This window comes from Branchiostoma floridae, chromosome 6 (assembly GCF_000003815.2).
Source record: "Branchiostoma floridae strain S238N-H82 chromosome 6, Bfl_VNyyK, whole genome shotgun sequence".
Classification (NCBI taxonomy): domain Eukaryota; kingdom Metazoa; phylum Chordata; class Leptocardii; order Amphioxiformes; family Branchiostomatidae; genus Branchiostoma; species Branchiostoma floridae.
In genome coordinates, this window is record NC_049984.1 from 5,217,383 (window position 1) to 5,239,395 (window position 22,013).

At 40.8% G+C, this 22,013-nt stretch overlaps 2 protein-coding genes across 3 annotated transcripts; both read right to left on the minus strand.

Moving 5' to 3' along the window:
• Window positions 1-53: 53 nt before the first annotated feature.
• Window positions 54-5,675, minus strand: LOC118417130 (serine/threonine-protein kinase pdik1l-B-like). The gene is made up of 6 exons (XM_035822538.1): window positions 5,528-5,675; window positions 4,431-4,563; window positions 3,671-3,903; window positions 3,192-3,289; window positions 2,554-2,766; window positions 54-657 (listed from the first exon to the last, which is right to left on the minus strand). The coding sequence occupies exons 1-6, from the start codon at window positions 5,630-5,632 to the stop codon at window positions 462-464; spliced, it is 978 nt and encodes a 325-aa protein (XP_035678431.1). The 5' UTR covers window positions 5,633-5,675; the 3' UTR covers window positions 54-461.
• A 4,539-nt stretch (window positions 5,676-10,214) lies between these two features.
• On the minus strand, window positions 10,215-19,473 carry LOC118417815 (regulation of nuclear pre-mRNA domain-containing protein 1B-like). 2 transcript variants are annotated; one of them, XM_035823556.1, is made up of 7 exons: window positions 19,174-19,473; window positions 17,871-18,000; window positions 16,271-16,377; window positions 15,628-15,749; window positions 14,980-15,106; window positions 14,507-14,685; window positions 10,215-13,946 (listed from the first exon to the last, which is right to left on the minus strand). In XM_035823556.1, the coding sequence occupies exons 1-7, from the start codon at window positions 19,322-19,324 to the stop codon at window positions 13,797-13,799; spliced, it is 966 nt and encodes a 321-aa protein (XP_035679449.1). In that variant the 5' UTR covers window positions 19,325-19,473; the 3' UTR covers window positions 10,215-13,796. The 2 variants fall into 2 exon arrangements, with proteins under 2 accessions (XP_035679449.1, XP_035679447.1); XM_035823554.1 differs by having other exon boundaries at window positions 17,865-18,000; window positions 19,174-19,472.
• Window positions 19,474-22,013: the final 2,540 nt, after the last annotated feature.

Sequence of the window (22,013 nt, forward strand, 5' to 3'; positions counted from 1 at the left end):
TGTACAATCCCTCATTAGTGTATTAACAAGAATAGAAAAAACAACAATCATATGCAGTGACCTACGTGTCAGGTTCCAGTTTGTATGCCACCAATCTATTCTATGTTATAGAATATGTTACAGACTTATGGACAAGCAGGTACTGCCCATGACGTCACAGCTGGCTGCAACACGACAAAAAATGTAAGTCCCTCGTTCCATTGACACTATGGTAGCCTGGGATTTATCTCTATGGCACTGTATTCTTGGTAATCTTTACATTCTTTGCACAGGGCCAAAAGTTGTTTCAGTTTCCCAGAGAATTAGTTGTATCTTTCTCCATTTTGTCATTACTGTTGGGCCCATGCAGTGCTGTACCAGTCTTGTTTCATGAGAATCATGACTCCTTTGCAAACGGTCAATGGTCAGTAAGTCTAAGAATGTCAGATTCGAGTAAACACAATTGAAAGGAAACTGAAGAATTAGGAGTCATCACAACAATGCTTATGACAATACAAGTAATAGCAAAAGAAGATGGGAAAAAGATAAAACACTACTGCGATGGCAATAACCCACATGATCAGCAGCACAATCACCCATCCGAGACCTTTCCCAGCCAGGGAGTAAAACTTCTTGTCCGAGTCCCACTTCCAACATGCAGCACAGCAGCAGGCCATCCTATATGGGTGTTTAACATCAACATTAACAGACTGCGGTAGATTGTTGGTAGAAACTTTTGCAAGACCGAATAACACATACAATGCACTGAAGATGGTATTATGTGACATGACTGTACTATACGTATATGGAGCAACAAGGTGACAGCTATTTGATAGCTTTTAGCTAAAAACGATTGTGCCATTAGCATATACACAATACACTATCAATGGAACAGGCTCAGCCAATACATAATATATACACAATGCACAAAATGGAACTTCAGTGGACCGGATATTGGACTGATTAGAAAATGAACAGATTATACTGGCAGGCATTCACATGTTTTAGGGCTTACTGGTCCACAGGTAACAAGAGCAAAGTAGAGGAGAATTGATAGGCTAATTTTACCATGTTTCTACAGACAAACTTAGTCTAAGTTAACAGAGGCAGTTAGTGATGTTAACATGAAGGATTTTAAAATGCCAGTGTAAGTTGGATACTCCACCAAACAGAATCCTTTGTAGCAAAATAGACCATTGTTTTGAGTATTGGCCATTCACAAGCTTTCACAGAATCAGGTTCAGGTCCGGACCTGTACCTGAATTTGCTGCAATCGCATACCTTTGCCATATGACCTATCAACCTTACACCCAACATATCATAAAGGTTTCTCATTGATTGTGACCTTATTTGCATATATTGTATCAGTTGATGATCTTGTCTACAAGTTATCAAAAGTATCCAACACTACAAAGGTACAATAATGATTAAAAAGCACAGTCATGTACAGTGTTGCTGAAATCTGTATTTATTCAGTGCAAGCCTATTTCTCCCAAATATTCTATTCAGTTGCAGGCACATACATGTAATATAAGCCGTGTTAATATATTTTCAAATACTTCTATACTGAATATCTAAGAGATTGTATATGATATATGTTACATAATATTTTATAACACAGACCTACAAAACATTCATCAATGTCTGCTTCATACCAGAGGATGGCATACGTACAATGTATTTTATGTGCCAATAACACTGATAGAATGACATCAGCGCTCAAAAAAGATATATTAATAAGACTCAACAATAAGGGACAAAAACATTCTGTTCCCGGGAACCTGGATTAATGGGTCTCTGTTGTTGTGGCTATTTTACTTCATTCTCTAACATAGTTACTAGGTAGAAGAAATGTATATAGAATTTTTGTTGATAAGGTTGACAACGACGGTAGTGTACTACTTGTAAAGTCTTCCTTTGTAGGTCCTTTGCAATGATTAGTACCTGGTACTTATTTCTAGAATTTCAGTAGACACAAGGAAAAAATGAAATAACAAGAATTAAGTACCATCCCAACAACCACAACACTCAGCACATTTGAGAAGGCAATAAATGAGAGGGGACAAGAGAATAACTACTGCGAGGAAGACAACCCACAGAACCAGCAGCACAATCACCCATCCAGGACCTTTCCCACGCATGGAGTAATACTTCATGTTGGAGTCCCACTTCCAACATGTGGCACAGCAGCGGGCGATACTATATGGAGTTCAATATCAGGAGTGGAAGATTATCTCTTGTTCATCTATTGTGCAATACTGAGTAAAACAATGTTTAGAGATGGCTAGAACATGACCGTCATGTAACGTTGCACAATGTACTACACCTGAAATGAATTAAGAAGATCAAAAATTTCAAGAATATTAGTCTGTCAGGTGTTGTGTCTGGATGACATTCACTCAGTAGTTTCATCTGACCATTTACAAAGTCTAATCAATTACCCATGATTGTATCCCCACCTTGTCCCCTCTAATGTAGCTGCGACACTGAAATTCAGAAGCAAGACAGTGACGTCAGAAGAAAAATGTAGACAGCGAGAATTACTTGTGCATATCAACAGATGGGACTGCTTACCAAGATGTCTGATTTTCAGAGTCACGTTCTGAACTCTCAACCGGGATCTCCACAACGGTGTGCATAGGTGATGGGGGCCTTGCCAAAGGGCAAGGAGAGCGCATCGCTGACGAATAAGAAGGTGGTAGCGATGAGGTGTAAGGAGGTGGTGCAGGCATCGATGGAATGTGCGGAACTGGTGGCGGCATTGCTGGAGGCCCTGGGACATTTGCCCTGCAAGAGAAGGAATTTTGAAAGCAGGAACAGTCTGAAACACAATCACTGCAGCTGCTAGCCTGGTATCCAGCCGTAATATAGCTCCCGAGTCTCTTCTATCCTCTTCGCAATTACGAAGAGGATAGAAGAGACCCGGGAGCTATATTACGGCTGGATACCAGGCTATGCAGCTGCGATATTATCAAGGAGGTCAATTATTATAATCTCTATGATATAAATCACAATTTGCAATGGATTCTGTGATTTACCAGGTGCTGTTCGGCCCTAATCTCTTAATTTGTCACCTTGGTTTCTGAGTACATGTACACCTTTTTCTATTTTAGGGGGTTTCTCAGTTGAGTCACAAAAGAGGAATTATATTTTCAATGATGACGAATGTCAACTGGATATCTTGGCTGCAACATAGTAGCAGCTGCTGAAACCTGTTAGATGGGTTGGTGATGTGTCTGAGGCTGCGAAGGACCTGGTCAGATGTTGGCCTCTGGTGAGGGTTCACTGCCAACATGGACAGGGCTAGGTCCTGTGAGAAAGAAGAGTCAGGCTTACACACTGTTTCAATTAAAACTTTGGGATCAGTATCACTGTAAGAGACTGTGCCAATTTTTAGGGGGGGGGGGGGGGCAAAGACTCCATTTGATTTGAGACAAATAAGACATTTACAATTATGCCATTTCTTTTTTTTTAAGCAAGAAGATAGAATACAATATTCCATATCACCCGGACAGTGTCACAATTGTTAAGGATGATATAAGAGATAAGAGTTTTTTTAAAAAAGGATACCGTTACGTACTAAAATTACAAACCACGAAAACATGTACATGTGATTGAGCCGAATCACACATCTGCTTGGACATAATCTTTATTGTTTGTTTGTTTATCTCTTATTTTTTCTTCCTTGTACCTTGACACGAGATCCTGGTGGTTCACTCTTCATCAGCATGTCTGCCAGGGGGAAACCCGGGTACCTAAGGATGGCCTCAGCCACGGGCATGGCTTGCTCATCTACTGGAATGACAGGCTGAAGTTTTCCTGGTCTTAAAGGGTCTATCATCCGATCCAAGATGGCAGCTATGATGATGCCCATGGCCCAGATGTCAGTCTTAGCGGTGTACGTCACCTGGTCGGCTTGCTGTGCTGTTGACATTATAATAAGGATGAACAATCAACACAGTGTATGTTATATTTTGTTATACTGACAGACGGAATCGTGATATAATCCAGAATGAGCCTCTGACCTCTTAAAAACGCCAAGCCGAAGAGATTTAATTAGATATCATTTCCTGCCCCCAAGTATATTATTTTTTCCAAAGTCCAATGTCCTGAAGTTTGCTATTGTAGCTTTTGCGTTAGGATTATGGTCCATTTCACTCGGCTCCCTTTCCACTAGACGGCAATCGCGATGCGCTCTCACTGCGACCTAAGTAGGATATGTGTAACCTTCGGTTTCAAACTGGGTATGTCATACAAAATGTAAAAGTGTGATCGAGAAGACAACAAAACACAAAAAGTGTAAAAATATTCGTTTCTTTTCTATACAATTCGTTGTCAAATTTTATGTCGCAGAGGGAGCGCGGCGAGAGCGCCGTCCTAGTGGAAAGGAGGTATTACACTGTGGGTACTTTTGTTATCATTGGTCCATAAACATTGGATGAATGTCTTACCTAGCATATGCCGTAACATCTCAGGTGGCCAGTAATACCGAGTACCAGCAATTGTGTCCATGTAGTACTGGTTGATATTAAACCCGCCTGCGCCAGTCTGTCCACAAACACGGGCTAGACCAAAATCTGCAATCTGAGGAACATGGTAAGAAGCTTTTTAATATTTGCAAGTTGCAATGAAACACCTTTTCGACGACAGAAGCTACTATATTATAAAATCAACTAGACCACGGAGGTTGAACCTCCTTGACTAGACCGGCAACATTTGCGAGCAAATGCAGAACATTTCACCCATCTCCCACCCCATGCAAAAATGGACTGTTACAAAAGTGAATTTTAAAAAAGTCACCGAGAATGAACTCTTCGTGATGCAATTCCAGTTTATGATGTCCCCCTGCAAAAATGGATGGACTCTTCTAGTGCAGCCTATGTAAAATAGTAAAATAGACCAATCCAAAAACACCTCTTCTCAAAACATAGGTTCTTCTATAATCAAATTAGTCAAAAATTTGAATTTGGAAGAATGTCCCTCGTGCATGAATGGGCTCTTCCAGATTACACATGTTTTTATGAAAAATGGCAAAAAAAAACTCCAAACAAACCATTTTGAAGCAACGTATGCCAAAGTGTGTCTAAAATCCTATTGCCATGGGTCCACGTGGCACCCGTGTACCAAGTTTCAGATTATTTGATTGGTTAGCTTCTCATTTTATTGAAATTAATAGCCAGGTGCACCTGCAGGTGGCGGGCCAATGACCTCTAAAGCTCAAAACCCCCAAATCCCCAATAAAGCATTTTGAAGTGATTTATGTCAAAATTATACATGGATCCTTTGAGTAAATATAAATGCAACCTATACCAAACAAGAGTTCGGAGACCTCATATCTCCATGAAATATTCTGATTATGTAAATGTCTTTCACATCTGCATAGTCTATGCTTGGCGCGCATTTAACTAACTACAAGCTGCTAGGAGGCCCAAACATACATCACCTCTTCCTTGCTATCTGCCACCAAAAATCAAGACCACAACATATCCAAGCCAAATGATCCCTTTAATATCCTTCATCTAGAATTGCGAAAATGATCGTGGTGCACCTTGACAACTGGTCGCGGCCCAGAGTTTTCCACCAAAAGGTTCTCCGGCTTTAAGTCTCTGTGGACAATGTTCCTGCCGTGCAGATAAGCCACGCCCTCTGCCATGTCACATAGCAATTGCAGGGTGGTCGTTCGGTCCAGATTCCTGCTCAAGATGAAGCTGTTCCAAAAAACAACGTTAACAAAACAATGAAACGTTCGGCAAATTTCACACCCTGTTATGTTTTGTTCTCTGTTGCAATTGTGTAGTGTAGTCTGGTGGCAGAGACAGATAAGCGTGCAATGCGGTCCATACAATGTTTTTTGCTGTTTCTATACCTCTGAGGTACTAGGTGTGCTCTATCAGAATCTGGAGTATGCCACTCTGTCACCCTTGGGTAATCCGCACAATATGCAAATTAAGGCGGCCATTAAGGAAATTCTTTTTTTTCGTCAATATCTCAGTAATTACACATGGTATCAAATTGATTTTCGTGTCTATCCCCATGTTTTGAGGGGTAAAGAATCGGATTAAGCCATTTTAGTAATGATGACACCACTATTTTGGCTCAATATGCATAGAATATGCAAATTAAGGCGGTTATGACGAAAAAACTCGCCTTTGTCAATATAATGCCATTTCAGTAATGATAACACCAATATTTTGTGCTGAATAAGCATATAATATGCAAATGGAAGAAGACTTGTCAGCTGTTCATCACTGATAACCCACTGATAGCCTATTTTAGTAATCATCTCTATTATTCACTACAGCATGCTATAGGATCTAAGAACAAAACATAGTTGGTAGATCATAGGACATAGGAGTTTTCTTTTACACAACCGGTTTTTCTCACCTGCTGACGTTGCGATGTCTGTCTGGTTGTAAAAGAAAACACCTATGTCCTAAAACATACACTACATAGTGCGCAACATAGCATACTAGTACCTATCGAAGGTGCCTCCGTTGCAGTATTCCAGTACCAGCCAGACATTGTACTGTGCCGCGGTGTCCTCAGGAGAGTCTCCAATGAAGTTTTCTGTGTACTGCATGATGTTTGGGTGACGTCCGACCTACATGTTTCATGAAACAACCGAACGGTCATCAAACCAACAGTTTTCGTGGAATCACAATTACCTATCGTGTGACGATGTGTTTACCGCCTCCCTTGATGTTGGTACAAACAACAGACAGAAAAAATCTTGAAAGTTTCTCAAAAGCAATTTTTGATTATTCCTAATAGCAACCCCTTTCTATTAGATATAGATTATGATGAATAATACGAACCTAATAAAGTTTATTAGAATTGGAATGCCCTGACGGCACCCACAGTTCAGTCTTTCTGTGCCAGGCCATTCTCCTACGCAGAAGGGACTAGAGTTCCCCGACCCCATGCCTTCGCCAAATAATTTTACCTTTACAACCGGTGTATTCATTTTTTCTCATTAATTATGCAAATAAGGACCTTATTTGCATTGTTTGTCATCAATTATTCAAACAAGGTCCTTATTTGCATGAAATATATCAGTTGATCATCTCCTCCACCAAAATAACAGACGTACACAATCTATGTTGAGAAAGACGGCTTTAATTGCATTTTCCTATCACATATGCAAATGGAGTCCACATTGTATTACTATCTGAAGCTATCTACCTAACAAAAATCCTGACAATTCGTTGACCCCTTCTTGTCTTATTTTCACTAACTCTCGGCCTTAAGAGCTGTCTACCACTTGAAAAGCATAGCCACAGAATGTCCAGAACTCGAAATATCAAACCCGAAAATTCCACTGCAGTACAGTAACAAGATGCTAGGGGGCCAAAATCTAACCGTTTTCAGGTCTCATCAAGACCTACTTACATATCAAACATCAATACAATCCATTCAGGCGTTCTCGAGTTATGCTGGTGTTCTACACACACACAAATGATACCCAAACTATAACTTTCATGGTGCAGGTAAAGACAACCTTATTGGCGAAGGTAACCAATATGTCGATTGTCGTCATCCTCCGTCTCAGGTCAGAGTAGTAAATACGTATATACTATACTCTGGTTCCCTTTGTGTAGGAGAATGGTCTGGCAGGAGGCCTGCTCGCTTCAGCCTGGGACCTCCACTCCCCCTCCCCCTGCTTTGCCCCAGATGGGGTTATATAAAGGTAGTTATATGAAGATGTAGATTATACTTGTATCTATGAGCACAAGTAAGAACGTGTTGCATGTCATTTTCTATTGGTTCCGCCGTGTTCAACGCTAACACTCCGCGAGTTGACTACAATATTGTATTTCTATGCAAAAGTCATTGCAAATGCAAGACAAGCAGACTAATAACTTGATCTATTTCATGACTTATTTGCAAGACGTGTGCGGTAGTTTTACCTGACGTAAGGCGTTGATCTCTCTCTGGATTAGTTCAGCACTGTCGCTACTGTAAACAGTCAGGCGCTTTAGTGCATATGTAATACCGTCCGTAGTACATTTCGCCTTGTATACCGTTCCAAACGCCCCTTGTCCGAGCTTCCGCAGGTTTGTGTACCTGTCCATGTCGACGACTAGCAGAAATTAAAAAAACATCAATGCGTTAAAACTTTCGGAGCCCTCGTCAGCACACTGTAGATCTCTATGAAAAGAGCCAAAGTCTGGGCCTTAAGGTTAGCTGGCTGAAGACAAAGTTCCAGTCGCTCAGTCAGTGACCAACTGGTTCTTGGACCAGCCAGTATGCCCTTCTATTAGAGGAGAGCCAGTCGAGGTGGTCCAGTGCTTCAGCTATCTTGAAAGACTGTAATTCAGACCATGATATCAAGAGGATACTAGTTATAGCCTCGGCAGCTTTTGCCTCCCTAGACTAGGGTCTGGCGATGTTAACAATTGTCCGACCAAGCTGAAGACTTACAACACCCTGATCTTCTCCGTCTTCCTATACGGGGCGGAGACAAAGTCTCTAGCACAAAAAAACTGGACGCCATTGACACCCAATGCCTCAGAAGGATAGAAGGAGCGATCTTGCACAGTGTTGTGGAAAATTACTGGATTGAGTGGAGATCTTGTACAGTCACCATGCAGAAAGGTATTTTTAACGATGCGAAGACACAGACACAGACAAAAACAGGTTGTTCAAAGTAGGAAATTCTTATCTTAGCAAAGAAAGAGTATTGTTACGCTAAGCAATTTCTTACGGTTGAGAAAAACAACTTACTAGTAACAACTGACTGACGGAAGTGCTTAAGTTAATGTCACTTCAAACCAAGGACCAAGGTCCACTAGATGGTGCCATTATTGTATAAAGGTCGTTCGGCTATTGCAATCACATTCTCTCCGACCAACAAGAAAACTCCATCCACATTCTCTCCCACCTACGGAATCTCTCCCAGCGACTGTTTCTCAAGTGAGAGAAAAAGAAGGTCAGAGGTCGACTTTTTACGGTTTCCGAGTGAGAGAACTTTCGTCTATGAGAGAACTTGACCAACAGTGTTACGGAAAAACAACTTTCTTGATGTTATGGACAGACATTCTTCTCCACATGCGAAGCTTTTCCCAGCAAGTACCTCCCCTTAAAAGGTTGCCTTACTAGAATTTTGCTCTGTAAGTCAGAAGTCTCCCAGATGCGGAACCTCTCCACTTTGTGTGCCCCGACAAAGTGCCCCGACAAAGCTTGTTAATGCATGTGCGTACCTGTACACTCTGATTTCACAGGACAAAAATTATAACACTTCCTCGTCCATACATGAAAAAGAAGTCCTCTCACGTCCCAGCGGAAATTGAAGCTCTGTTCAAGTTCACAAACGGACTTTATAATTGGCCAAATCTGTCCCGCCCGTCATGTAAGGTTGCCAAGACTGCTAGCCCTTTTGTTGCTACTAGTGTGTGAAGTTATTTTTTGCTGGCCGCGACGTGTTCAAAGGCAGGGCTTTGTGTTTGGCGACAGGTGTAAAGTTAGGGTTAGAAGGTAATCATTAACCTATAAAAATGATAAAAATTAAAATCAAAACAAAGGCACTAGACTAGTAGCCATCTGCTACGGTACAGCTCGAACAAATACATTCTTGATAGAGTCTTTGTCGAAAACGACTACTTGGTAGAGACTTGTCATCTGTTGAAGAATGAGACTTAGCGTTCTGACAACAAGTATTTAAATTCGGGGTGGAACCTGGAGGTGGAGTTAATCAATATTAAGCATGGGCACGGCACGAATTACCTTAAGAAATGAAAACAGAACAATAAATTATCCCCGTACGTGTGGAAGGATAAATAACGGCCTCGAGCTCACTCACTAGCTTCCTCTGAATATAGATCAAACACAACAAATGTGATTGGCTTTGAAATCGGTACATATACTTTGTCGAACACTGACTTCCTGAAACAGCTTTGCTAGTCACCAGGGCAAACAACTGCACTTCTTGTGCCATTATTACCAATGCATGCTACAAGGTGTGTTTTGGGACAGCATACTAGTAACTCGAGAACACGTAAATGAGTCTTTATGGTACATGTATTTGGTATGTGGGGAAGTATAGACAGAAGATCAAGTTGTTTCTATACAGGACTTTCAACGAGAACTGAATAGACCGCGGGAACGCTTTGTGTATGAGAATGACAAAACAAATCGTTACGGCTTCAAGAGTCTGTGTCTTGTGCAACAGCTTTATAGACCAAAGAACGTCAGCTATATAACATGCGTAATAAAAAAAAAATTCAAATACAGCCATGAACAGTATTGCTATTTATTCACAGGAATTATATGACTCATTTCTGCTCAATGTAAAGTTATCTTCATTTGCAGGCACATACATGTAACACTATTAGTGAAGTATTAATAATTTACCAGCAATCGGCTTTTATATTGCATATCATATGTTACAGAATGCCTTTATTCACAGAGCCACGAAACCATACTAGTCAACATTTACTAGATACTGAAGGGTAGTATCTATTTCATGTACCCTACATGTGGTTACTATATAATATGGCACTAGTGATGGCTAACTCAATATTAATACCCCCAAAAAGATCACTGCCCTTCCTCTTTCCACACCACTAAAATTACAAGCCTAACTTATCACAATTTGATACTGTTCATGTTAATTTGTCTGGTCACAGAAGGGATGTGATGTTTTGATGTTGTATGTTGGTCTCTTATTTCAATAGTATTGTTGGGCAAAAAAAAAAGCTTCAAGTCCCAACTGCTGATCATGCATTGTACTACTGGTACTACTGGAGGACAAGTTACTGGTAATACAGTGTAAAGATCTACAGTAACCAGTTTGCAGTAACAGATCACAATTCAATTTCAAGTCGATCTACACAAAAATAACAAATATTCACATAAAGTTTATAAAAAATGTTGACAATACTTTTAAGCCCCACCAACACTTGATGTCACAAACTCAAATTTGAAAAAAAAATATACAGCTGGACCTTCTAGTAATTCAATTCTAGAGAAATTATAGATTTGAATAGACCCTAACACTCATATAAAGACTTTACAAATATTTCCAGCATTATTTGGCCCAGACCATCACAATCTACATACTAACAGGCAGAGCATGTGGGGTTGTACAGTGGAATAGTACTTGACCAGTACAAAAAACATCGACCTCCTTGGAACAAACCAGACACTACTACATTTGCAATTAGTTCATCTAACAACAAACAAAGACTAAAGTAAAGTAGATGTATCAAAGTCGCCTATCCTTTCTTTTTCTGTAACAGTTAATGAATTTTCCAGTTGGATAGACACCCTTTGATATCTTAATGAGTAAACAACATTCAAAGACAAATCCTCTCCACGATTGGATAAGATACATAGATTACTTTGGCAGTAATGTCCATATCTTATCCAGTTGTATAGACTGACTTGCCTTTACATAAGGTCTCATGTCTGTTATGTAGCAAGGATCTAACACTGTGAATACTGTAAGTCTACACATACCTCGGCTACATGTATAGAGTAAATAAAAGTGTAATCTGATCAAGGACCACAGAAAAAATCAGACCAACTCCATATCAAGAGAAGGATTTTATCCTCTTTTTGTATATACACCATAGAACAGTGCAACTTTTCTCATTGTAGGTACAATCCTGCTTCTAGTATTTATTTTATTTTACATATCAAAGGACATTGGACCATTCTGCTACCACTCCAGAACTGCCACCCAACTTTTACAACATTGCTAATAATTTAATTGCTATGGAATTCTTTCTCACAGACTATATGCTAGGTACTTTGTATGCTAGGAGTTTTCTCAAACAGAAAAACAAGTATCTAAAGTGAGTGACCTAGACAACATAATATTCTATGCATAAGTAACTAGGAATTGGAAAGATATGTGTTGTGTACTTGTATGTATGAAGATGTACCATTGTATACACATGTACAAGCATTGGGAGCTTATATGCAAGTGTGAGCATGCCCAGTCACCATATCTTTGTCTCTCAAATTAGATAACTAAACGAGGAAGCTAGAAGCTCCTTTCACTAAACTGCCTGCTAGTCTCTCTCACCCGATGCCGCCGCTTCACAAGGAGTTTGTGGCTGTTTACAACTATGCCAGGGGACTGATTTCAAAAAGGAGACAGACCAATAAGAGCTTAGGATTCTCTGTCACCATGGAAACCAGTCATCACAGCCTCCAAGAACATCAAATCAAGAGGATTGTGATGTTCCAAATTCTCCTTATTTAGAGGCATTGACCATTGAGTTTTTTAGGGCCTGACCAGTGGAAGGTCCGCGAAGCATATTTTAGCTAGAATAACTTTGACCCTTTATTAGGCTACAGTGACTTAATTTTATGGATGACATCCTCTGGAGACCCAAGCCTAGTGCACGAGGGCAAAAAAATGCTGCTAAACTGCAGGACTAAACATCCAGTCTATTCTTTCCCAGGCTTGGTTTGTCTTATTTTCACCTGTTGTAAGACTGCAAGAATCGTCGCCATTTCGATAATGTTTTTATTGCTATTCTTTAAAGAGGGGAACAAGGACACTGTGGTCCCATGCCCTGACCATGTGCCCCCCTACCCTGGAAAGCAGATCCTCTGGCAAGCATAAAACTTTAATTGATCACAGAGGCTATTAGGGCACATGTGGCGACACTTTCTTTTTGGACTGGCAAAAATCAATGCGCGCACAAATGTCATTCATAAAATTAAGCCAGTGTGGCCTCAGCTACAACACGTGTGTGGATACAATGACTGCACAAGTCTCAGCTAACCAAGTCAAATTACTAACCTAGTTACCATGAATTATTTTTTTCTACTGGCATCATTTTCAGATCATGACATAGTGTTACTCAACATGGTACAATAATCTCTTGCAACAATAGGTCCTCAAAGATTCTTAAGGGGGGGGTTACTGAAACTGTGGTGCGTAGCCGGCGTCATTGTCACCAAATGATTTGACAGAGTGTTCAAAGAATTTCATTAATAAAAAACAAATCTTTTTATGCTTTTTGTGTTTGCCAATTTTTGTTATACATTTTGTTGTACATTTTACATGACATTCCCATTGCAAAGTCAAGGGTAACACAAATCAAATTTAGAACGCAGCCACACCGTCAACGTACCCAAGCCCAGTGAGATACACCCTTAACGGTTAGAGGTATTACCTCATCGACAACTAAAATCAATGTAACATATCCAGTCTGAGTTTCTCTTCAGCAGCCAGTTGTCTTTATTGGCGACAACTCTGACGTCAGAAGTCTTTTTCTGTACATTCAGTTACTTCCACAGTGGTTTTACTTTGCAGTAGAAGTAAAGGGAGGTTTTCACAGCATTTTGAATTTGGGACTAAAACAATTCTGTGGCACAGTAGGAATACATTGGAAACGAATATTTGCTGTTATATTTGCAGTGAAGTGGTGGCCACAAAAATGCCAACAATAAAACCACCGTGAATGTCTTAAGAGTTACAGCACATACAAACCTGTACAAGTGACCACCTCTACATAAGGACCACCTGGCCATTACGAACCCTTTTTGGTAGTCCAGTAAATTATTTTCCCAGTAACAAAAGCATTAAGAATCCTGTCTATAGTGACCACCTGTACTCATAGACCAGATTTTATCAGACCCCAGTGGTCTTCTTTTTAGCAGTTTTGACTGGCCAATGTGACCACTTTTTGGTAAATCCATAGATACAAGTAATTTTCCCCATTGATAATTAGGAATCCTGTGTGGATCCCAGTGTGGTCTTTTTTGGGTAGTTTTGCCTTTGCAAAACATAGCAGCCTATAGGCTCAATTGCGTATTAGTGGACTAACTTATAATTATGTAAATTTTGAAAGAATTTTTGTTCATTCTGAAGAGAAGAGGTCCCCGGCAGACGGTAGCGGTGCGAGGCCCCCTGTCACGTCGGGCAGGAGAGTCAGGTCCGGGAGATTCTGCAGATGAGACTTCAGTTCTTTCCTCACGCTCGTCACCTTGGCCAACTTGGTCTTGTACTCCTGGGAAAACAAATCCATACAGCACGTTTCAGATTAGTCTGTGTAACACAAACTCCGCTGTCCAGGGCTGTAACTAGCCCCTCCCTGCTTAGCCCGGCGGATGTTGGGCGGGCTGCTATAAGCAAGATTTAATCAGGCTAGTTTCAGATCTTGTTCTTTGATACAGACATTCTAGTTCTAAGCAATTTTGAACTGTAGAATGAAAAAACCTTGAACTGTGATTTCCGAAACAACTTGTACTCCTAGGAAGAGACTTCACACAGGGCATGTGAGTAGAGACCAGTCTTGTTGGGAATGAGAAATGTGAAAGTGACATTGAACCAGTTTAGATCACTAAAGAGCTATTCTTTCCACTGGTCATGACAGAGAGGACAGATGCTATGTACAGCATATACAGGGGTTAATGGTACAGGGGAAATTTCCCTAGCTCTTTTCAGCAAATACAACAGTTGACCATGAATTAACGTCCCGAACTTAGGACTCTAGTTAGAGAAACAAACTTTGCAGTTACTTAAAAAAATACTTTTATTCTATCTCTAAGAGAGATTATATGAACTCACCGACAACATTTCCTCAGACTGCGCTAGTTTCTCCTTCTGCACGGCTACGAAGTCCTTTAGCATCCTGGACACGTGTTTCCTGTCCTCCAGCTCCGCGGCAAGTCTCCCGTTGTACTCCGCAAGCAGCATGCAAGCCTCGTCGACCATCTTCGACAACTTTTCCGCCGAATCTCGGTCCGCTGGAAAAGGAATAGAAAAGTAGAAAGCTCTTTTTTATCAAAAAGCGATGCTGGCATTATGGACTGATGTAGTATCGTCAGCAGGACCTACATTGCTACCTTTTACGCAAGTTAATGTGTGTATGTCCCAGTTATATTGTTGAGTTATGTATGTGTCCAGGGACACCAGAAGAACAGTGTAGCCTGAGTTTGATTTTTACCCTGATGAAATAAAATAAATGAAAATGAAATGGGTACATCATCACATCCCAAAAACAAGTCAACAAGCGTACTTGACATCTTTAGTGGACAAACCTTGTATTTTCTCTAGCATTGAGACGTCCTGTACTTCAGGAGGGAGGTTTGCGATCTTCTCTCTCACCGCAGCATCGCTCGAGGCCGAATGTTCCAGCTCCATCAGGGCCTTCATCAGTTCCTCTGGCTTACATAACAAAATATGAAAATGTAGGTAAGTAAAGCAGTTGTCATCTTGAATAGGTGAAATACAATGCTCCATAGCCAAAGACACAAGATCAAGAGGTTTGGGGTTTGATTCCTGGCATTCCTTGCTATACCTTGTTTTTTTGGGAAAGGCATTGTTTACAACTTTCTTCACTCAATCTAGGTGCAAAACTACTAAAAATGGGTACCTGGCTTCTGTTGGAGAGGTAAAAGGTGGTACATTTGTAGATGGAGAGGGATGGGCTCGCGATCCAAGCTCTAGACACAGTGGATAACAGCCCACTGCCCCTTCGGCCTCAAAAAGGCTATGGGAGTATTTCAACCTACACCTTTACAATACTTTTCATGTAGCTACTAGTATGCACATGGCTATTCACATGGCTGGTGTGATGTCTGGAAAGATCGCAACAGTTTCTGGCAGTTATTTTTCTTGCACACAACACTTTGAACTGCAATCTTTCCTCCAGACATCTGCTTGGGGTTAGGTTCAAGACTTCTTACCTCTGGAGGTTCCTGTGGAGATGAGCCGTCCTCCTCTTCCTCCTCCTCCTCGAGTAGAACTACAGGCTCCACCTTCTTCTTCTTCACAGGAGACCGCCTGTCTTCATTTCCCGATCGCTTGTCTGGAATGAGTAAAGAATACTTGTATGCTTGTACATGTACTTTATCTTATGGTAATCTCCAAGCAGATCCTACGTTGGCATAAGATAGTATCAAACCTGGCCAAGTCGTTCAGCCAGCCAGGAGGTGTACATTCGCCACGTGGCACGGCGTAATTTTATGGTGTGGTGACACCAATTCATTTCCTCTATTCTCGGACGTTTTAAGGTGAAAAAATTGCAAGCGGACATCATAAAAGCATTTGGTATGGCGTTAAGCATATGAAACATGCATATGTGTATGGCTAATGTTTGTGGTACAATACAGCAAGAGAATCTTACTGAATTTGGGACTGTCTGAACAGGAGCTTTCTTGATATTAAACATTCAAGCATTGTTGGAATTTATGTACAGTAGTGCAAACAAGAAAGCTTGAAAATGCACAATCTTATACCTTGAGACATAGACTACCAAGTTTCTACAATACTTAAACGGAGCTGTAAATAGTAACTGAAAGCTATAGATATACAAGTATAAATACTTACGGAGTCCTCGTTTGAGTTGGTCTACATAATCAGCATCATAAACTGCTCTCTCCTTCCAGATGTCTACTATTCTTTCCAGCCGTTTTACTGTATCGTCATCTGTTGCACTGGAATCACACAATACAACACACAGTCATTCTTCAAAAGCATGATAACTTTCTCAACACAAATCTGTACAACACGAGGTCATTCTTCTAATCTACTACAAAATCATGATAACTATCTCAACATAAAATCTATCAGTTTACAAGAAAGGTGATAATTGAATGAAGCTGCTCTGACACAAAAAAGCTTTGAATAACACCTAGACTTTAGCTATGGGAGTTAGTTAGTTAGTTAGTTAGTTAGTGAGTGAGTGAGTGAGTGAGTGAGTGAGTGAGTGAGTGAGTGAGTGAGTGAGTGAGTGAGTGAGTGAGTGAGTGAGTGAGTGGGTGAGTAAGTGAGTGAGAGTTAGGGAACGGGTTTTCTGCGCGTGGAGAATATGCGCGTGCGCGTGAAAAATCTGCGCGTGAAAAATGAAGTTCCTGAAATATGTCAGAAAATGTGCAGCAAGGAATTCTAAGGCAGAAAAATTTGAACCTATGATATAATTTCCTATCTGTTACCTGAATTTGGGATTTGAAAAAACCCTAATTTTTAGATCCCTTGGGAATAGGTTAATTTGCATATTTCGAACATTTCAAAATCACCTAAATTTGACAGAAATACATGGAAAAATTACTCATATGAGGTTTTATATTGTAAAATGTAACAATTTGAGGCTTTTCTCCATTTCAGAAGCTTCATTTTCTCTTTTTTGAAGAAGACTGTTTCACGCGCAAATTTCAAACTTTTTTGCGCGTGAAAACTTAACATTTAAAAATCACTTTAAAATCACTCAGATCGAGATTTTGTACTCAATAATGCAACAATATGATACTTAATTCCATTTTGTGCCATCTTGTTTGAGCTTTTAAGTATAAAACTGCAATAACTTTTTAATCCCTTGGGAATCAGCTAATTTGCATATTGTCACGCGCAGATTTTTCACGCGCAACTTTTCACGCGCAACTTTTTCACGCGCACAAAACCCCATCCCTAGATATGCAATGGTTAGGTGTGACAGATTGTTCAGTGTATTATAACCAGCTTCTGCTGAGTGTATTCAAAGCTGGTGTGTTACCAGTTAATATATGAAGATAGATACATGTACTATTTATCCGTGATAATAATGGATGCTACAATACTTCTTTGACATCTCTATGTTGTCAATGTTTGCAAGTGCCTATTTATGGATTCCGTATTCAGGCCAAGGAGGTTTAAATAGGACCTCCTTGTTCAGGCACTTCCACACATTGACAACATAGAGACGCCAAACAAGTATTTTCTCTGCCATGGTGACTGGTTAGAAAAAAATGGTATGGCATACATAACGTTATATGGATGCAAGCAAAAAGAACACAATTTCATACATTTGCAGGTTGGAGGAATGCAATGCACCTATAGTTATACTTTTATATGAAAAAGAAATAGAAAAGCAAAAAGAAACAGAAAAGCAAAAACCGAAACAAAATAATTTGAGCATGCCCGTTGCAAGACATGTTTGCAGACTTACGTATACCTTGCTACATGTTGGAATGCTCGAACCAGAACGTTGGTGAACTCTTTTGTGAACTCTGGTCCCTTCTTCTTACTGTTCTGTATGACATCGTTGGCCAGGTACATGAAGGTCAGCTTACGACCAGGTTTGGCTGCAATGGAAATGAGAATGGTTAAACTTAAAGAGTGGCCCAGAGGGATAATCAAAATGACCGTGGAAGTCCTGTCTAAGCGACATTCCTAATGGTAGTCTCTACCAGACTCCGGATCGCTGGAAAAATCGTAGAAATTTAACAAATAGAGGAGTAAGCCGGCCAGGGAACAGCACGCGATCATCGTCCGTAGATCGCGAGCTGTTCCCTGGCCAGTTATATTCCTCTCTATTTGTTCCATTTCTACGATTTTCCAGCGATCCGGAGGCTGGTAGAGACTACCTAATGGAAGCTAGGTACTCATTGTCACCTGAGTGAAGTGGGGAAATTTGATAAAAGAGCCTTTCCTAAGGGCACAGCATTGAATTGTATCATGAGACTTGAATCTAGGACATGGCTTTGAGCCTGGCACCCTACTGTTACTCTACATGATGTGATGCCTATTTATATTAGACTCCCTTGCAGTCTTCGGAAAGAGGCTGGGGGGGGGGGGGGTCCGTGATTTTCAACGTTGGCTATGCTTGTCTTGTGCCAGGAAAGGGAGTTTGCCGAGGAAGGGAGTTTGCCGCGATAGCGAGTCTTTGCCCAGTCTATGCATGCGCACTGCTGTTAATCCCCATCAAGGGGGATGAGCAGTAGAAAAGAAGAAGAAGAACTATTTGCATTGGGAAAATGGGGTGCGGATTTTGAGTGAAATGGCTCATGATCAAGGCTTAAGTCCCTGAATCTAACCGTCATTTCGCTTTGCAAGAGACACTGCAAGACTTGCACATGTTTGGATGCAAACAGATCTTGCAAACATAACACAACAAAGTCTTTGTTTACGTTTGCTGAATTGCTATTCATAAATTAAGTTCATACTATACTACTAGGACCTTACAACGACTTGTCACTGTCACAATGAATATCGAACAAAAATGGAGAACAGTCACACCAGACAAGACCTTTATGCTGCTCTGATCATAACAGCTGTGAACTTCATAAAACATCACGAGACTAAAGACAAGAGGAACCCCCATGGCCCAACCACACCCCCATATGGAAACCTCACCAGCAGATTTAAAATGATTTTAGTCATACTTATGTTTCACGTTCTTTTGAAGTGTTATCCACTTCCAACACATTTCTTTTTTCCCATCATTTCCTTGTTCAACAGAAGAGACAACACCTTACCTTTATGGAGCTCGTTCTGCCATGTTTGCACGATGAGTTTGTGGTGTTTTCTGTGGTGTATCAGCCACAGAGACAGAGTCTGGATGCTCTGCTGAGAGTTACTCAGCTCGGAAAGCTTTCTCTCCAAGGCACTCTCCGAAAACGACGTCATTCTGCGTGGTTCACAACGACTTGGCTAAAATATTCCGACGAAATCGTGCAGCGGAACAAGTTTTGTCGTCCAACGCTTTGCTACAATGCCATCTGGGGAGGGGGGCAAAATTATGTGACCCAGTTGTGAATACTGCGGGACAGAAATGAGCATCAGATTCGGCGCACGATTCGGTACTACCAAGGAGCTTTTATCAGATAAAAGCTCCTTGGTACTACTAAAATAAGTGTTAGAATTCCGGTTTCAACGATTACCTTTGGTTCTGCGCTAACTCTTAACAGTAGCCCAACTGAAAAAAATCTAAGGATAAATAAATGCATAGAAGAGCAACAAAAGCAAAAAAATTATCGCTGCAATTCAATACTGGGGCTAGACTAGGGTTAGACTAGGGCTGTCTACCTGGGCTGTCTACATGGCCTGGCTATCACGTCAGGCTACTCAAATCCCCCCATTCATAGCCCCATCATATGGCACTCAGCTGATTGACAGGCATAGTAATTGCTAATCTCCAACCTGCCAGTGACCTGAGGCTGGCCTCTCCATGTACACCACTGGCTGGGCTCTTGGGGAATGTGTCTGGGAACGCAAGTACCAGCACTGTGTGTAGCAATAATTATGGGGACGTGTCCCAGATCCTAATTTTGAAGCTGTTTAGTCTTGTATTTCAGGACTACATGTATTCCTAAAAGCTGTTAGTCAGGACTATTCCTAAAATGAAGTATTTGCAAAGGAACAATGAGTATGACTCCGATTTCAAATGTTATATAAAACCTAGTCTACAAGATACTCCTTTATCATTCTATTTTGTAAAAAGATTTTATAACGGTAAGGTTTTCTTGTAATTCCGGCAATATGGCATTACTAGTATATGTACTAGATTGGTCTGAAAATTGCAAGCTAGTTATTACTTAGTTAGTATTTTGTTTGTTCATATATGCCCCTGAGGTGAAATCTTGCCTGGCCAATCTTCTCGGACTCCTACCTTGTTGTGTTGGGTAAATGTTTGACCTAGAAAACAGAGGTCCTGGGTTCATATCCTTTGACATGTCACAAAAGCTGTGCTGGTAATACTGAGGACTTTCCCCACTCCATCCAATTGTACAAGGGGGTTGGAGATATTATTGGCAGTGGAAGGAGAGGATTGGGCTCTGTCCTGGACACAAAAATTGTACAGTGGATAACAATCCACAGCCTCTAAAAGGCTATGTGACTACCGACAGGGTCCTCCCCAGAGGATGGAACAAGGGCGGCCCTCCATTATGTTCCTGGCCCAGCACCACTATAACGTTACTACTTTTAAAATTTAGTGTGTTTCTTCCTATTTTCTTGGTTAGGTTTGCTACAATTCATGACAATTCACAGATTTTTGTGCCAAGCGGTGTCACTTTTCCAATCAGCATTGGCTGCAAAAACTTGTGAATGGGCGATGATCAAAACAATAGTCGTTTCACTATTGCTAAAGGAATTGCTATTATTCTTGGAGAACTTGACACCTTCTGTCATTGCAAAATGATCCCATTTTCATGAAAACACTTAAACAGTGTAAACGTGTTTACTTCACAATCTTTACACTTTACAGTGATCTCAACTTGTCAGAAAATAAGATTAGGTTTTCCAAAAAATAGTCATCTTACCGTCAGGTTATTTTTGCCAGTCTCTTCACTGTATACTAAAAAGTCTGGGGGGAAACCTGACCGAGATTGTATATGTCAATATGGCATACTAGTATAGAGAACAAGGAGGTACATGTAATTATACCCACCTTGGTCAGTACTTTAGCTTTACAGTGATTTATGCTCGTCTTTCTTGTTGTACGAGCTGAGATTTTCTGTCCTAGAAGATAGATATTCAATAAAGTAACAAATTTCACACATACACACATGCACACACACACACACACACACACACACACACACACACACACACACACACACAGAGTGCTGGTACTTGTGTTCCTGCAAGGAATGCCTCCCAGACACATTCCCGAAGGGCCCAGCCAGTGGTGCACATGGACAGGCCAGCCTCAGGTCACTGGCAGGTTGGAGATTAGCAATTACTATGCCTGTCAATCAGTTGAGTGCCATATGATGGGGCTATGAATGGGGGGGATCTGAGTAGCCTGACGTGATAGCCAGGCCAGGTAGACAGCCCAGGTAGACAGCCCAGGTAGACAGCCCAGCTCTTTCATCGAACCCGGCTAACTACTTTAGCAGGCTCTAGCTTTAGACTCATGCTTATTATGTGCCCTTTTAATATGTTATATCAGGTATGATGATAAATTGTACTCAGTTTCGTGCAGGCAGTTTAAAATAAACCATGCAACACTACAATAACAAGACTGGCAATAAAAATGTATTATCGCCATGACGACGATTGAGGGTACAACAATACAGCTCAAATTAGAAATAGACTGGAACTTCCCTGTCGCACTATCCCTGGCACAATATACTAGCCCACCTGTAACATAAACCTACAGCCAGCAGAAATGTACTATCCCCGGTACAGCACAATGGTCTGCCAGTGACATAAACCTACAGCTGAGCACTACAGAAGTATTTCCTGTCTGCCTGTGGCGTATGGCTTGAACAAGCTCTAGAAAAGAAAATGTATCCTTCAAAACATAACAAAACAACCAAGACAACGTGATCTATTGTGCAGAGTTCCCTGTCTAGTTTCAAAGGACAAATTC

What these genes read in the sequence shown, in the direction of transcription:
- LOC118417130 (XM_035822538.1), bottom strand. Translation starts at nt 5,632, where the DNA reads ATGGCAGAGGGCGTGGCTTATCTGCACGGCAGGAACATTGTCCACAGA. An exon ending in GATGTTACGGCATATGCTAG is followed by an intron (nt 3,904 to 4,430) that starts GTAAGACATTCA and finishes TAATGTCAACAG; the next exon opens with CACAGCAAGCCGACCAGGTG. An exon ending in TCTGAAAATCAGACATCTTG is followed by an intron (nt 658 to 2,553) that starts GTAAGCAGTCCC and finishes ACACCCATATAG; the next exon opens with GATGGCCTGCTGCTGTGCTG.
- LOC118417815 (XM_035823554.1), bottom strand. Translation starts at nt 19,324, where the DNA reads ATGACGTCGTTTTCGGAGAGTGCCTTGGAGAGAAAGCTTTCCGAGCTG. An exon ending in AATGCTAGAGAAAATACAAG is followed by an intron (nt 14,686 to 14,979) that starts GTTTGTCCACTA and finishes TTCCTTTTCCAG; the next exon opens with CGGACCGAGATTCGGCGGAA. An exon ending in AGTCTGAGGAAATGTTGTCG is followed by an intron (nt 13,947 to 14,506) that starts GTGAGTTCATAT and finishes TTGTTTTCCCAG; the next exon opens with GAGTACAAGACCAAGTTGGC.